The sequence below is a fragment of the Brassica napus genome, chromosome A1 (genome assembly GCF_020379485.1).
Source record: "Brassica napus cultivar Da-Ae chromosome A1, Da-Ae, whole genome shotgun sequence".
Classification (NCBI taxonomy): Eukaryota; Viridiplantae; Streptophyta; class Magnoliopsida; order Brassicales; family Brassicaceae; genus Brassica; species Brassica napus.
Window position 1 is genome coordinate 14425117 of NC_063434.1, and position 16990 is coordinate 14442106.

Below are 16990 nucleotides of genomic sequence, written 5' to 3' on the forward strand. Positions count from 1 at the left end.
TTTTCCCGTATCTAAATCCAACAGCAAAAATCCCTCTGCGTAAGTCTATTTTGCGAGAGTGTTTCGTAGAGTTTATAGTTCGATAGGGCGATCACGAGTGAGGCGTGATTCGTCTGCCATGGTTTTATCCTGGGACTCTATATTCGTACAGTTCCGTCTCACTAACGGAGCGAATATTTTGAGTTAAGGAAAGAGATCATATCTCGACTCCATGTCTCTTTGCGAATACGATTTCTTATCGTTCTTGTATTCGTCTTTACATTCGTATATTTCCTTAACATCGTTTCTTATTTTATCGTTTATGTCAGTCCGGTTTTCCGGCTTTTACAGGCCTGTCCCGTTCCACAGCAGTCTTCAGTTCCAGCGGGTCTCTGTGCGTCGTCCCGTTTGATACTGCGGTCCCGTTAGGGCATTACCAATCCGCTCTGCAATTAACATGGGCTTGGCGGACCGGCTCACGGGACACGATATAACTTCATTCCTTGCAAAAACAAGTCACAACATTAGTAATTTTTCTTAACATGCAAACTAAAACATTAGTAATTTTTCTTAACATGCAAACTAACATATGCTCGACTTATCCTAAACGGGCTGGAAAATGCTACTACATCACATACAATTAGTTTTTTCGTTTATCTATAATAATAATTTGGGGTTTTCTCTCACCTCAGCCCTCCACGTCCTTCTTTTTGATGTGGGCATTTGTCGCCACGTGTCGGCTCTTAACTGGTTACGTCTTTTTTTTTCTTTTCCCATTTCTCTTTTGGATTCTGGCGTTTTCTCTTTTGGGCTCTGGTGTTTTCTTATTTGTTCAATGATCGCAGTCCATCTGAAGCACGCCTAGGGTTTCGACGTCTCATCTTTGTCTTCGTCTTCTACCTTTTCACATCGGCCGCGAGACCACGCAGCGATTCGAGGCTGTTCAGTATGCCTAACGCCTCCGATTTCAATAACTTTGCAGCTCGCCTCCAACCTATGCTGCTGTTTCAGAGCATTCATATATTTAAAATCAAACTACTGCTGAGCTCTTTATTGGTCATTTGGACAATTCTGAGGCTGAGGACAGTTGCAAGGTTTAGTTTTTGCAATCCTTTTGTTTATTTTTCTTTTGGTACTGTTCCTTGAAGAAGTAATATGTCTTCCAACAAGTCGATTCTGTCTTGTCTAGGTAATTTTTGTTTACCTATCATCTTGGTAAGAGACCGATATCAAGATCTTATAAATGTAAAGTACAGAACTTTCTCAGCTGTTGTGGGACCCTTAGTCATCGTTGAAAGAGTGAAGGTATACACATTGATACGAGAAGATTTGCCATTGATATATTGAATTAAAGCTTTGCTATATAGATTCAATGTCCTCAATAACTTATTTTCTTTTTGTTTCAGGTTTTTGAAAAAATTGGCACCGTTCAATCCACTGGAGAGGTATTTACTATGAAAGTCTCTTCTTTTAAAGACTTATAATGTTTTGTTTAACCTTCGATATTTCTGGTGAGTGTTGATTGTGTTCATTGTCTGATCTCTAAAACAAAACAAAAAAGTTGTTGTTGTTTTGAGTTGTGTCGGTAATACTTATAGGAAGCTGAATCAACCCCAGTGAAAGAACTTACCCTGAAGAAATGATTTGTCGCTTTGTTGTTACTTTTTATATTTTATAAAACACAAAACAAAAAAGTTGTTGTTGTTTTGAGTTGTGTCGGTAATACTTATAGGAAGCTGAATCAACCCCAGTGAAAGAACTTATCCTGAAGAAATGATTTGTCGCTTTGTTGTTACTTTTTATATTTTATAAAACATGTCCGCCCATCAGTGTCGCTTTGTTGACACCGCAGGCATAGTGCCAAGATCAGTGTATATATCTAGGAAGTCTTCTTCTGCAGCTGCGTTGACTGCAACTGTGGCTAAAGAACCTGAAACTGGTGAGTTTTGCATTGTAATTTCTGAATTGATGAATTGTTCCTCACAATGAAGTTTACAAGTAACCTAGACTTTGTAGTTTCAATAAACAGAGATGGCCTCTGTTGATGATGTTATTTCTATGTTTTGACTATGACTAAATGCCATCTTACTCTTTAACAGGCTGGTGCTTTGATGCTTGATAATAGATTAGGTTGCGTTCACGAGTTTGACAACCTGAATATCAAAAACCAGGTCAGTGATCATCAATTAGTATAGAGAATTAGTTTCCTGGAATGTTGCTAACTTGAGATTAATGTTACATTTGGGGACTAAGGCTGCTATTCGAGAAGCCATGGAGCAGCCACAATAACCACCTTTCTGTGCGTAGATCCGTCTACTCTCCATGCTCGAGGAATATAACTTATCAGGCAGTCAAGAGAGGAAGAACACCGAGACCTATGGGTGTATACTTATCTTCATTCCATCAGAAAGTTTTGGCCAATATAATATTTTCAAGCTATAGGTTTCTGCATGTTAAAAGATCTGATGAAGCTCCAGGAAACAGCTCATAGCAGAATGCACCAACCAAAGACTTTCCTGGAATGTCAACTGGTGCAGGTGGTGCTGCAACCAGGTGGTGCTGCAACCAACGAAGACTTTCCTTGAGAGCCAGAATACACCAGATTCTTAAACCTAACAAGAAAGCCAATCAGCGCTAGATAGTGGACCTATACCAACCGGTAATTTAGTCTTATAATAAACATTAACTAATATATCATCATAGTGAGTATACATCATCATCTTGGATTGTTACTTTATTTTGGAGTTAATCTCTTGTGGATTTATTCTAATTCCTTTAATCGCAAATATTCATGTAGCATCTCAATGGATCCTTCAGCAGAGGACTTGAAATTGTTGGCGTACAAGTTTAAGAGCAATCTGTTAATAAAGCAGTATAATTTCAGATTACTTGGCATCCAAGTTAAGAAGTTTTGTACTATATTTAGCGAACTTACCTTACGAATTTTTTTTTCAATCTGCTTCTGGAGATTTCTAACTCCTGCTTCTCTGCAGTAGTTTTCTATCAAGAAAAGAAGAGCTGCGTCGCTCACATCAACCTGTTCAGGCTTAATGCCACATTTTCTATGTGCAGTTTTCACCAAATTGTCTCTAAAAATATATTTTATTTGACCTCAGTCCGCTGCAAGAAAATAAGTTGAACATCCACACATAGCTTGACAAACAAGCACCCAACAAGGGAAAAAATTTAACAACATAATTTACAACTACAACAAAGGATCACGATGGACAGTCCAAAATATTAACACCTAAACAAAACTTAGTAAGCCAATGCTGCATACGACAGCCTAGGTGATACAACCAATTAAACATTATGAAAATATAAATACAGTTTATCTATTTAAAATATTACATATAAATTAAACTCAAAAGAATCAAACTACCGAATACTTTTTTTATCCGAAGTAATTAAAAATATAACCAAGAACATTTTAATCTAAAATATCTAAAATTTATCCAAATTATCTGATATTTTAATTGAAAAATACAAAAAACTTTGATTTACCGAATTATCCAAAATTGCACAAAAAAAACAAACCAAAACAGAACTGAAGTAGACTCAAAATTTATTGGATATTAGTCAGTTTCTACCATTTTAAAATAAATAGGAACAAAACCAAAATAGTAAAACTAAAATTTATAAATAACCAAACAGTTCCTCTTTAGAACCGAAAAACCATAAATCAAAATACCAAAAACCAAAAAATAAATCGAAATCGAGCTAAAACCTGAATACCATAGAGGCAACCAAAATGTTTCAGGTGGCATTTAGACAAACTGAAATACTTGAAAATATAGTTGGCCAAACCATACCTGAACCAATCAGGTTGTAGTTTTAGTGTAAACTCACCCGCCCGTAGGGCGGGCCAACCACTAGTACTCTTATAAAGTTCGTCTGTCTAGTTCTAGTTAAGTTAGTCAGTCGAGTCTATATAAGTTTTTTCGAGTCTTGCATATGTTTAGATTATTTCTATTCATGTGGAGATTGTTCAAACTATTTTTACAAGCCTATTGGACTGAGTAAAAATTAAGTATGTGTGAATAGAATTTTACAAGCCTATTAGACTGAGTAAGAAATCTAATCTAATGTGAAGTAAATGCTGTCATTTCTATACGGAAAGTCCATCATATTTTCAAGTCCATGGGCTGAGTAAAATGATTAAAAAGCATTTTACTAAGTTGATGACTAATCTAAGTGTATTTGGTGACAAATGGCTTAAGCTAAAGAAATTTGGTGACTAATGTAACTTAGTGACCAAGCTATGCAACCTAGTGACAAATGGCAAATGATAAAGCGCACTTGGTGTCTAACCTTGATGACTTAGTAACAAGTGTTAACTTTATGTTTTAAATTCAACTATATTTACTTTGATGCAACTATTAGCTATTTATTCTATTTTTATTGAATCGATCAATGTTAACCATTTATGCTATTCTCCTTTGACGTAGAGAAATTAATTGCTCTTCTTCCGTAGCTGGAACTTGGCAAGATGAGAATTTGTTGGACTGGACATATTCCATGACTTTATGACTTGATGAAGGTTTTATGAGATCATAAACGCCTTTAACAGAAAAGGCGCTAGGCTTTTTTGAAAAATATTCATATGGATTTACAAAGGGAAGGGTTGTTTCGGGTAGTTGGTCGCCCGGAACATACTCGATTTCGTATAGGGAATCTATTTTTGAAGAGGAAGAACGGCTTTTACTTCTAGGGAAAGTAGAAATCGCAAACTGAGAATCAATGGATGTAGGGTTTGAGGTAGACATTATGAGAGGATGTTTTCCAGAATTCTTAAAACAATCAGTGATAAACAAGGATTCTATCTATCATAACGCAAGTCTGAGAATTAGGCTCTGATACCATTGTGCCAAGCCGTAAAAACGGCTCGTCGTGTTGACAAAGTCTTATTGACAGACGAGGGCATGGTAATTTCCAAGTATTGGGAGCAATCTGAGCATTACTCTAGCCTAGCTCTACCACCGTTAGGAAATTACCTCCCCACAAAAATCGTGTTGACAGTGTCGTATTGACAGAACCGCTTATGCTTAATTAGTGCAGCAGACATAATCGGGACTTGCGATCGAAGATAGAAAACAAAGCTTATCAAAGATGAGATAAGTTCTGGAAAACTTGGGAATTTAGAAGAACATTGGAGAGAGAAAATATAGAGAGAGGTTTTTATGAAATTATTTGATGATGCAAGGTAGCTGCTATACTTTTTTCTTGCATAGCTGCTCTGATCAGTTGAAGTTGAACCTTAAGCGTCTTTAAGAGATTTTGGTCTTGTAATGAAACATTAAAGTTTGGAAACAGTGTTATGAATACTGTTCCTGCGTTTAATGTTGTTTGAACCGTTCCAATGCACACTTGCTGGTAAGACTTTAATCGAGAGTCGATCAAAGCTATTCGAGCAATGACAGGTAAACCTTTTCTCGCATGTAAAGTTAAACCAACTCTTACTACACCAAAGTGAAGATGAGTATAGCCTTGTTGCTGCCATAACCTAGGATGGTACAGTTCAATTGCAATGTCACCAAATATTAAAATATCATCTTTTATTTCAAAATGTTAAATATTTAATGTGAATTAAAAAATTAAAATATAGTATATATGAATTTATATTTTAAAAATGAATTTTAATATATAAAATTACAAAAATAATATAATATTATCATTAAAGAAATAATTTCTAATTATATTAATATATTTATTTATCTTATTTTTTTTTTATCAAAACTACACTATTTTTTTTATCAAAACCGTACTTTTTTTTATCAAAATTGCATTTATCCCACAAACCACAAAAACTGCAATTGAACTGTACCATACTTCAATTCCGCACCGTTTTTATTACCAAAACGACGGTTACCATTTGTATCCTTAGTTTAATAAACAGCTGCGCATTGTTACCATTGGCACACGTGACATTTTTGGATTATTGCATAGATGATAGGTGTCCCACGTAACATTGGATATCACACTTTCTAAAGCAGGTGTAGAGTCTGTAGACTGTAGTACATTTAAACTGTAGTACAACTTTTATTCTTTACCCTCCTTTTTGTTTCGTTTAATCAACACGTCACTTTTTTATTGGGTTGTCACTCCGTTATATTCCTTGTTTGCTCAAAATGTGAGTGTCGACAAAACAATAAAAGATACAAAAAAAATCAGTTGGACTGAAAAGTATCTTCAAGAAAGTAACAAAAATAAATACTTTCAGTGTTTCAAATCATTTGTAGAAAAATCTGAGTTTTATGAATGGATTCAAGATCTCTCTCAATTATAATCCATCGACAGCTGTATTATTTAATAATGGAAATAGCATTTGGTCAAAGAGGTCGGTTTAGATATCGGATTGAATGGTATCATTGAAATCGTTAAATAAGAGGGGGACATATACCAATCCAAGAATAGAAAACAGTTCAGTCATATTATTCTGTACATCAGTGTTTCAAAACCGGTTCTGTACATTTATGAACTCTACATTTATTTGTAGCGATAGATAACGTACATTTCATGTTGTGGACCACTTTTGGATTTTTCATGGTTGGGCTGTGACGACCCTGCCGTGAAATATGAAACCGGGGATAAACGCATCTAATTTTTTTTATGTTTCCACACTTGCAATTTTCCTTCATTATTTGTCTTTAAACAATAATTATCTCGGAATCTAGAATCAGAAATCCATTAATAAGAAGAAAAAGACGCATTTTTTACAATAACCCTAAACAAAATCTACTCGAGGAAAAGAAAATAAAAGAAGATGGAACATAAACGACATAACTATTATCTTGAAATAACTAGCTAGATAGAAACTAAGTTTTGCAAATGCTTATATTTTTCGAGGATATCATACAATGCAACGATCGGGATCGTTTGTCGCTGATCGTCACTATACTGATCTTACAGTGTACATTTTCACTACCGGTCAAAGGCACAAAGCGGCCTTAACGTCAAGCCTCCAAGCGAAACCTCCATTGTCCATCTTCCAAGCGTCGCAAGGCACCGTGACGGAGCTTCTCTCACGATCTTGACACGTGAACTGTAGTTTCACCCTGCATGTGAAAGCCGGGTACGTTAGCATCGGCCTATCCTTCATCACCAACCGTACGATAACTTGAAAACTATCGCCGCTCATATTCTCCGGTGAACCATCTTCCTCCGGAATATTATCCCTCGCCATCTTTCTGTAAGCGTCGTTTGTCCACGTCACTCTACCTGAACCGTCCGATATGAAACCAGGACACGTGTCTCTCACAAGATTCATCTTCCTTTCTTCGTCAGACCTCCCTAGACCATAGCCGTCCATCCAGGCGTCCGATACACGCTCCACCGTCATACAAGAAGAAATCACCACCTTCCTCCACATAACATCCGTCTGGTAAGCCGGAGTAAACATCCCACCGCCGTCGCTGAAACTCAGCCAAAATGGACCGTGCTGCTTCTCCACCGACGGCACCGACACTTTAAGATCTGTAAAATCACCTTCATCCGGCGTCTCAGGTAACAGAGAAAGTGTCACCTTAGTATGTCCGCCGTGACCGACGGATTTATCTGATCTTCTCCGCGGAGTGCACCTCCTGGCGTTACCACTATTCTCTTTCTGCTGACATTTCCTCTTTCTTCTTCCTCCTTTAAAGGAAACATCAGAGCTTCCGCCACCGCTCTCTCCGCTGGATACGGGCTTTCCTCCGCTGCCGTCGCTAGTTGGTTTGGGAGCTATGGGACGAAACCGAAGCATGATGCGATCTGCTTTAGACAGATCGTAATGGTACGTTCCACCTCCACCGGCGTACCTTGCTATGCAACACCCTCCCCTACTGTCCATCGCTCTCTCTCTCTCTCTGTAGTCTGTATAGAAGAATGTTTGAGAATAAGCTAATAAGATTTTACTGGAAGTGAGGAACATTGAACCAATGGTTAAGGGTTTTATAACGTCTGTGAACTGAACACGTGTTGAGTCTACACTCGTGCTTTGGTCTACAAGGATTGTGATCTATACACGTGTTGTAGCTAAGCACGCTAGTGCTGGGTTTTGTTGGTCTTGAAGGGTTTTGGTTGGTTGCACATGGAAAGTTTTTTATTCTTCTCCCTTCTTCGTTTCTTTTCTGCCTAAGTTATATTCGTAATAAAAAGTTTATATTCGCCCTCGTAATAATAGTATCAGCCACATAGAATGATAAATGTGACGCCGGCAAAGAAAATGGAAAAACGTAAATCTGTATTTGCATTATTGCATTTATATACTTTCTAATCTTCTATAATAGTCTGAGCTTGGTTCGTGCTACGAGCTATCGTCTCGATAATGATAATGAAAATGAAACTACATTCATAGTTTCTTTAGTTATAATGCTAAACGTGGCTCATTATCGTTCCGGTAGAAACAAATATGAACCATAGGTTGTAAAACTCCGCGAGTGAAATAGTGTACTTTGTAAGGTTAAATATTCATTTGCCATCCGGGTGCCAAACCACCTCTGAGCACTAGGTCCAGTGTGAGTAGTAGATAATATACGATGGTGGAATTCCTTATTCACATCCGTTTTATGGGTCAATTGCATGTTTCTAGATAAACAAGGTAACTTATTGATGTCAAAGAATATAATTATAATAACACATTCTTGTTGAACATTTTGTATTTTGGATCAAGCTTTTTGTTATTTCAAAATATTTATTTAACTTAATTAGTTCAAATGTTTTTGGATATTCATTTTATTGGACCACCTCCATTTGGATTTGAATCATTTAAGAATAACTAGTTAAGAAAAATAAAATAAAAATAAAAAGAGAATGAGAATGAGATATCAATTCAAAAGTAAGCATTTATTATTATAACCCTATAAAATACCTTTTTCCGTCTTTCATACATGTTATTTTTAGTGGTTATATTGCTTTAAAAATAATGAACTTTAGTTATATAATGAAAAGAGAATTAAAATATACATAAAATTATTAAGAGCAGCATTAACGCAAGGGGAGGGAGAGTGGGTTTTAATTTTTTTTTATTATTATTATTTTTTTGTTTTGTTCGATTTAAAAAAAAAAAATTAAAAATTGACCAATCACGGGCAGCCACGTGTCAATGGGGCCTGCGAAAAGTGATAAAATCCTCACGAACTCACCTCTTACGGAAGAGGTAGAAGAGGCAGGTTTTAATTAATGGTGGGACCCATATGATTTTAAATTTTTTTTTTTTAGAAGAGTCAGCCTTAAGAGGCACCGATATTAATGCTCTAAGAATCTCTTTTCAGTATTTGTTTGTCCGATGAGGCTGCTCTTATACATATGGAACGGGTAATTAAAAGATTTATGTTTACGTTTTAGGATATTGATCACACAGTCTAACCACGTTTACTTTTATGTACTACGACTTGTTTTTTTTGTCATCTTCCAACCTTTATTAAAGAAACTACTGTGGTCCGTTAAGGTACGCTACTTGAGCGAGCCTATTAGGAACCAAAACATCTACAACTGAGAAGCAATTACCTCGTGATCGTCCCCATTTAGCCAACGAATCCGCACGGAAATTTAAAGTATGAGGAATAAAAGAGAATTCAAGATCTTGAAAATGTGTACTAAGCAGAGTAATCTCGTCCAGCTCGGGTGCAAGAGAGGGCCATCCAGTTTCATTAAGAATGATGTTTATCAGTTGTTGGCAATCTGACTCCACGGTAACTCCATCCCAACCTCGGTTCTTCATTTCACTCAGAGACCATATGAGTGCTTCCGCCTCCGTCTTCAATGGTGATTGCGCACGGTGGGTGCATTTTTGTCCCTGCAAGATTACTACACCAGCCTCGACCAGGGTGAAGCCCATTCCCATCCATTTGTCTTTCTCAGACCAAGATCCATCTACTTGACATTTGTAACGAAGTCCAGTATCTACCTGTACTGGAGCTGTTTGTCGTGTTTCCGCACTAGTTTCGTCTTCTACTTCTTCCAGGATGTCTCCAAGTTGAGCCACTCTCCATGATTCCGCTTCTTGGGATGTTGCATGAAGTGTGTCGAGGGGGGTATATCTTTTTCATTGAAGCATTTCTTGTTTCTCGCTTTCCAGATATACCACACAAGCCATGTGAAAATAGAGAAGCCATCTCTCTGGTTATTCGCTGTCGCAACTTGAGTTAAAAGGAAGTCGGCATTTGAGAATAGAGACGTACACAGGAATAGACCCGGAGCGGAGGGGATCGGTGACAGAGCCCAACACTGAAGTGGTGGTGGACACTCGAAGAGGATATGATTAATATTATCCATTTGAGCACCGCATCTCTGGCACGAAGGATATGTACCACAGTGTCGCTCCACCAGCTTACTTGCCGATGAAACAAAACCTGCTAGGGCCTGCCAAATAAAGTGTTTGATCTTCCTCGCTGTCTTTTTCTTCCAAACTCTTTATTTCAGCGCCATGACACTGGGTTCTACTATCGGCATAGAGTTATGGTTTCGTCTTTGTTCAACTGCGATATCATAGCCTGATTGGACCGTGTATGCTCCCGACGTTGTATGTTTCCAACAATATCCGTCTCTTCTCCCTGATTTGCTAATTTTAATATCCAAGATAGTTGGAATATCGTCTTATTAGGTGGTGCACTCGAAGGTCTGCATCGAAATCCGCTTGAAAAACATTCCAACTTTACGAGCTGGTCTTGCCACTTCTTCCGGGATCCAAGCATCGTCCCATACGCTTGTCTCTGCTCCTGTCCCTATTGTTCTACAGACGTTCTCCTCCAGAATATGTTTTGCAGCCATCAGACTTCTCCAGCCATAAGATGGCGTTGATGCTTTACTAGTTTGCAATGGGTTCAAATGACGGTAGTATCGACCTTTAAGAACACGCGCAAGAAGAGAGTCTGGAAACACTAGCAAGCGTCAGACCTGTTTCGCGAACAGAGCAAGATTGAAGTCTCTAAAGTCTCCAAATCCTAGCCCTCTTTTATCAAGAGAAACACAAATTTTATCTCATGCAATCCAATGTATACCGCGGTTATTATCTTTAGTGCTACACCAAAACCTCGCCACTGCGGCGAATAATTTTTTGCATATACCCTCTTATCTTTGGTAAGATGTATATGAAACACTTTAACTATAATAATAAAAGAAGAAACTTATTAATTTACAAAACACAGGTGATATTTAATTCAAAATTATGTACTTGATTTTTAATTAATATCCGTACTTGAACAAATTAGTATATAATTAACTATTGATCACTTTAGCGCTTGATTTTTTGAACAATTTGATATAGTATTAATTACACTGTGTTGACCCCAATTTTTTTTTTTACTGTAAACAAGGACCGTTGTTATTTACTTGAACTTACTAGTTTGGTTGTCGACAAAAAAAAAAGAACTTACTAGTTTCGTAGCTTTGCGGGGAAGGAAATATTTTAAAACAAGGAAAAGGAAAAGGAAAAGGAAAGGAAAGATATTGAACAAAACTTGGGTTCACCCCCTATGGTGAACTCTAAAATTCACCTCTATAATTAACACCAATCAAACTGCCAGGTAGGATTAAGATAAAAAAGAATATTAAAATTTAGAAAAAAAAAGGAAAAGCTTTTTAAAAAAAAAAAAGAACGTCGCCGTCTCTGTTAACGATGGCTTCCTTCATCGCCGTCTTTGTTAACCACAGAGAAGATGGAAGCTGTGTTTGTCAAGTTGAGTCTCCAATTCTATGCTTTCAAATCGAATTTTGATTTTTTCTCCAATCCAAATCAAGCCATGTACAAACATACCATGACTTACGTACCTCAAATCAAGCCATGTACGTACGGACATCGGATTAGTGTCAAAGGGGTTTAGCTAATAATTATTTGGGAACAGCTTCCTGTTATCAAATTTCAATAGAATTCTCAAAACCTAATTGATGAAACAAAGAATACGTATGTTTCTTTAGTTAACGGAGACGTCAACATTTTTTTTTCTAAAAAGCTATTTTCCTTTTTTTTCTAAGTTTTAATATTCCTTTTTATCCTAATCCTACATGGCAGTTTGATTGGTGTTAATTATAGAGGTGAATTTTAGAGTTCATCATAGGGGGTGAACCCAAGTTTTGTTCAAAGATATTTGTTAATTAGTATTTTTAGATAAAGACAACCTTCTATTACGCCAACATTATGGAAGACAGTTTTTTGTTTTATTATTAACTAAGTAAACTGTACTATATTATATCATAACAATATCAAGCTTCAGTGTCTAAAAAATAATAATTAGTTTTTCTTCTTCCAATAAAATACTGCGAGAAAATATTGTTTCTATTTATATTCCGTTAAATTATTTAAGGCCTTTGTAATTATCGATATTCAAATCTGAAAATATATGTTATGACTATATTCTAAATACTGATGCTCGCGTTTTACGGTATACATTGCGAACGTTTTATAAACAGATCTTTCTTTGTATGTGTAGATTTAGGCTACGTTATCGGATATCAGGTTCTAGAAAGATTGATTTACCACTAATCTTCAAGTCATTGCTTTGTTTTAGGACAACATCAAGAAAATGTTAGGCCGAGCTAAAGGGTAGTACTTTGGTTAAAATGACATCATTCCTATCCTTGTGAACGACATTAATATTCTTGGACTCTTCATATATTTTCTTTACCACACTATTTTAAAATACATATTCCGTCAATTGATAAATTAGATTAAACTATATGTCTTACAAGAATAAAGGTTTTTTTATCAAGCAAGATCAAAAAGATGTGAGGATCGGATTATAATTACAATCATTGACCAAGTCTCAATTTAAGGGAAATGGCATCTTAATTAAATTTAACGTGATTGTGACAAATTAGATCTCAAAGGGGACAAGATGATCTCATGCGTAAGCGTCTTTAAAGATTTAGTGACAATTGGAGTTAGGTAACCGTTCTTGACATAAAGAAGGAATCCATAAATGTAAAACTTATTTTGGGTAGATATATACTATTATGAGTTTACCATATAAGGCGAACTCTGATGCATAAACCATGCATGGACAAAACTTTAATACATCCATCAAATATGGTACTTAAAAATTTCTGATTTTTGAAGATGATTTAGTCAGATCTGAGAAATCATATATATATATATATATATATTATTTTTTATTTTTTTGATAAAGGATTTGAGAAAGACTTATTCTTGGGTTCACTCCCTAGGGTGAACCTCTAGGTTCACCAACCAATAGAATTGTTTTGTTTTATATTCGAAATCTTATAAAAAAGGAAACAAAATATTTTCTCAAACTATAAATTATATTATATTTTTAAAATAAAAAGGTTAAAATAAATAAATTAAAAAAGTAGTAATTAAAAAAATATATTTTTAACATTCTAGAAAAATACTAAACCCTAAATCCTAATCCCTAAACCCTAAATCCTAAACCCTTAGATAAACCTTAAACCCTTGGATAAATCCTAAACTTCAAATCAAAAACACTAAACACTCAAGGGTTTACGGTTTAGGGTTTTAAGATTTAGTGTTTTTGATTTAGAGTATGAATTATCCAAGGGTTTGGAGTTTGCCCAAGGGTTTATAGGGTTTATGATTTAGGGTTTAGTGTTTTGCTGACGACGATAAAAATATTTTTTTTTTAATTCGTTTTTCTCTAACTACTATTTTTTCTAATTTTTTTAACTTTTTTTATTTTAAAAACAGAATATATCTTGATAATATTTTGTTTCCTTTTTTAAAAGATATCGAATTTGAAATAATGAAATCCTATTGGTTGGTGAACCTAGAGGTTCACCCTAGGAGGTGTACCCAAGAATAACTCTTTGAGAAATCATATTATGTAAACGCGTTCGATGGCCGGAGACTTAGGGTGTGACTGGTTTTCCCGCTACCACCCGCAAACGCAGCTTTTGCGGTTGGTAGCGGTTGTTAGCGTTTTGCAACAATCGCTCAAACCGCTTCAAACCGCTCCAAATCGCTCTGAACCTCATAAATTCAAAAGCTGGTTCCAGCTAGCGTTTGCGGTTGCGGGCGGTTGCGGGAGGATAAAAATTTTTTTTTTTTCCAAAACAATATAAATACAAAAATAAAAATATTCAATAAAAAAATTAAATTAGAATTATAAAAATGCTAAAATATATCTATTATATTTTAATTAATATTATAAAACTTTAAAATAAAAATATTTTTTTTAATTTTTAAAAAATTTAAAGTATAACTTTCTAAATATAACTTTTATATTTATTATAATATTATTATTTTTGATATTTTTATAATTGTATAAAATGAAAATATTGTTAATTTATTATTTAACCGCTGCTGCATTTGGTAGTTAACCAGTCATAAGTATCCCGCAAACGCACCAATTTCTAACCGCAGAACCAGTCGTACAAATCTCTTAAAACCGCTAGAAACCGCAACCACCCGCATCCGCAATCTTCCGCAACCGCAACTGCAACCGCTGCGGTTGAACCAGTCAGACCCTTAATAGCTTGTTCGTTTTTTTTTTTTTCTTTTCGTTATAAGCCATTTGGTCTTGTTAACGGCCATAGATATCGATCCAAGTTTTTCCATATGGGATAAAATAAATATTTAACCAGAGGACCTAGGCAATAAGAATAGAGAGAAGAAAAAAAAGAATAGAGAAGAGTTTGATGATTTTTCCGTATTTTAGCATATGATGTTTTTAGAGTAAACTTTATTTTAAACACCAGTTCTAACCCAAAAGGTTGTTTAAAATTATAGTTTTTTTATTGCTAAAATTTGGTGCAATGTTAAAAATTATAGTTATTGATATTTACATTATATTTGGGATAGAGTTCCTAGGTGCGAGGGAATCTAGAAAATGTTATGGATGGGTCGTACTTTGCATGAGAACACGCATGCGGATACGTAAAGAAATCTTATTAGCTGATGATTACAGTGTTACTATACTCCCTCCGTTTTTTAATATAAGTCGTTTTAGAGAAACTTTTTTGTTCCAAATTATATGTCGTTTTCGGTTTTCTATGTAAAATTTATTAATAATTAATGTTGTATGACCAATGGTAATATATCTTCTATTTTTCTATTGGTTGAATTGTGGTTAGGTAAATAATTAATGATGTTTTTGTCTAGAAAATATAAGAAATTAATAGTTTTCTTAATCTACGTGTATAGCTGTAAAACGACTTATATTAAAAAACGGAGGGAGTATTATTTTATAGTAATAACTAATAACTAGGAGTATTGAATTTGGCCCCAAAAAAAACTAGTATTGAAAAAACTCTTTTTAGAAATAAATTAACAAAACTCAGTAGCTAAGCATACCCCCATGACCCGTCTATTTTTATATGGTTTTAAGTACAGCACATTTATAGCTGTAAATGTTTTCACTCTAGATCCAAAATCTTTCTTTGACAGAGACATCAGAGCTCAAATATTCAAATTTAATTCGGTATAAGTCATTGTAATTATGATTATGCACTATAAATATGATAATGTTAGAATGTTTCCTTATAAATATTGGGTTTTAAACGCCGTAAAATAAAGATATATCATCTTTTGTTTAGACCTGGTGACATTTACAAATTGGTATTCCATAAAAAAGTTAGCTTTTGTTTCTTTTCTCCATGAACTATAAACTTAAATAACATATTCTTTAGGAAAATGTATGAAGATTGTCCCTCCATCTCAACAATTAACTATAGCTTTAAAATTTGGTTACTTCATTTTTAAACCCATTATAATATATATAGTGTATAAAAATAAAATATTATCATATTATGGCAATAAAAACGATTATTATATTATTCAAACAAAATTTTATCAGTTTATAAATAAAAAATTTATATATATATATATAAAGATGTGTGTGTGTGTGTGAGCGTGTCAATTCATTATTGGTGGGGGAAATTTAGGTGAATTCATTGATTGGTCGACAAGGCTTGCTGGCTTGGTAACAAAAAATGTTAATCCTCTTTTAATATGCCTTTGGGAGCACGTGGCAAATCCCACACTGGTACCACAATACCTACATAATTTGAATTTTTGGAATGTTTCATCAGATAAGCTTCAAAAATCTTATCAACTCATATTTCTACTAATCTACTTCATTAATAAATTTAAGACTGGATTCAACTATTTGTGATCTTCGGATTAAGACAGGTATGAGGATCATATATAATATATTCAACTTCAAATTTAACTTCAAGATGGTTCTAAATAAAACTATATATTCATGGAAGCCATTACAAAACATGTTGTGTTATTTATCAACTCATATATAAGTATATTATTAAAAAAAAAATATATATATATATATATATATATATATATATATATATATATATATATAAATTGCTTGTTTCGTTTAAGATAAACTTCAATCATAAAGTTTCTGCCCACATATTACGTCTAGTTTCCTATAAAACATTATTCTTGCGTATGAGAGTCTTTAACTTCAATATATAGAGTATTCTCAAATTACACTGTTACTGATATTATATAGAGGTTAAAAAAGTATTAGAAATGATACGACCAAGATTTAAGCCACATATCATGTATTAAGCCTGGTACTTTTATCTGAGATCCGGATTCGATCCGAGATTCGTTCCGAAAATCCGGATATCTGGAGGGGCCAAATCCGAATCCGGATAGTAAAATGTTGGATCCGTCAAAGCCGGATCCGGACCTGGATATCTTAATTTTTTATCTGGATATCCAGATCCATAAGTTTTATTAATAACTATTTCAAAAATAGTAATATCTATATATAAAAATTAATTTTATTTAATGTAATTTCATTTTTATAATAGTATATATAATTTTATGTAAATTTTGTAATATTATACATAGAAATAATTAAAAATATTATATATACTTTTTATTTTTAAATTATTTTAATATTTTATATATATTAATATTATTTATTTATTTATTTTAAGGATCCAAATCCGGATCCGAATATCCGCCGGATATTACAAATTTTTTGAATGATATCCGACACCCGGATATCCGAGAACCCCGAATCTGGATAAAGATAGTAAAATTATAGATCCGCCGGATACCTTAAAATTGTCCGGATATCCAATCTGT

At 34.4% G+C, this 16990-nt stretch overlaps 1 protein-coding gene and 1 long non-coding RNA gene across 3 annotated transcripts; one reads left to right on the forward strand and one right to left on the reverse strand.

Moving 5' to 3' along the window:
• LOC106414833 lies at window positions 1–3500 on the forward strand. Of its 2 annotated transcripts, XR_001282944.3 has the most exons (8): window positions 1–729; window positions 825–1073; window positions 1169–1284; window positions 1386–1424; window positions 1832–1918; window positions 2079–2150; window positions 2233–2638; window positions 2777–3500. It is a non-coding gene; the product is annotated as an uncharacterized LOC106414833 (long non-coding RNA). The 2 variants fall into 2 exon arrangements; XR_007338450.1 differs by having other exon boundaries at window positions 1–1073.
• A 3148-nt stretch (window positions 3501–6648) lies between these two features.
• On the reverse strand, window positions 6649–7873 carry LOC106412396. Its single transcript, XM_013853315.3, has one exon. The coding sequence runs from the start codon at window positions 7805–7807 to the stop codon at window positions 6908–6910; it is 900 nt and encodes a 299-aa protein (XP_013708769.2). The 5' UTR covers window positions 7808–7873; the 3' UTR covers window positions 6649–6907.
• Window positions 7874–16990: the final 9117 nt, after the last annotated feature.

Excerpts from the sequence above, each read along its gene's own strand:
- LOC106412396 (XM_013853315.3), bottom strand. The coding sequence starts at position 7,807 with ATGGACAGTAGGGGAGGGTGTTGCATAGCAAGGTACGCCGGTGGAGGT.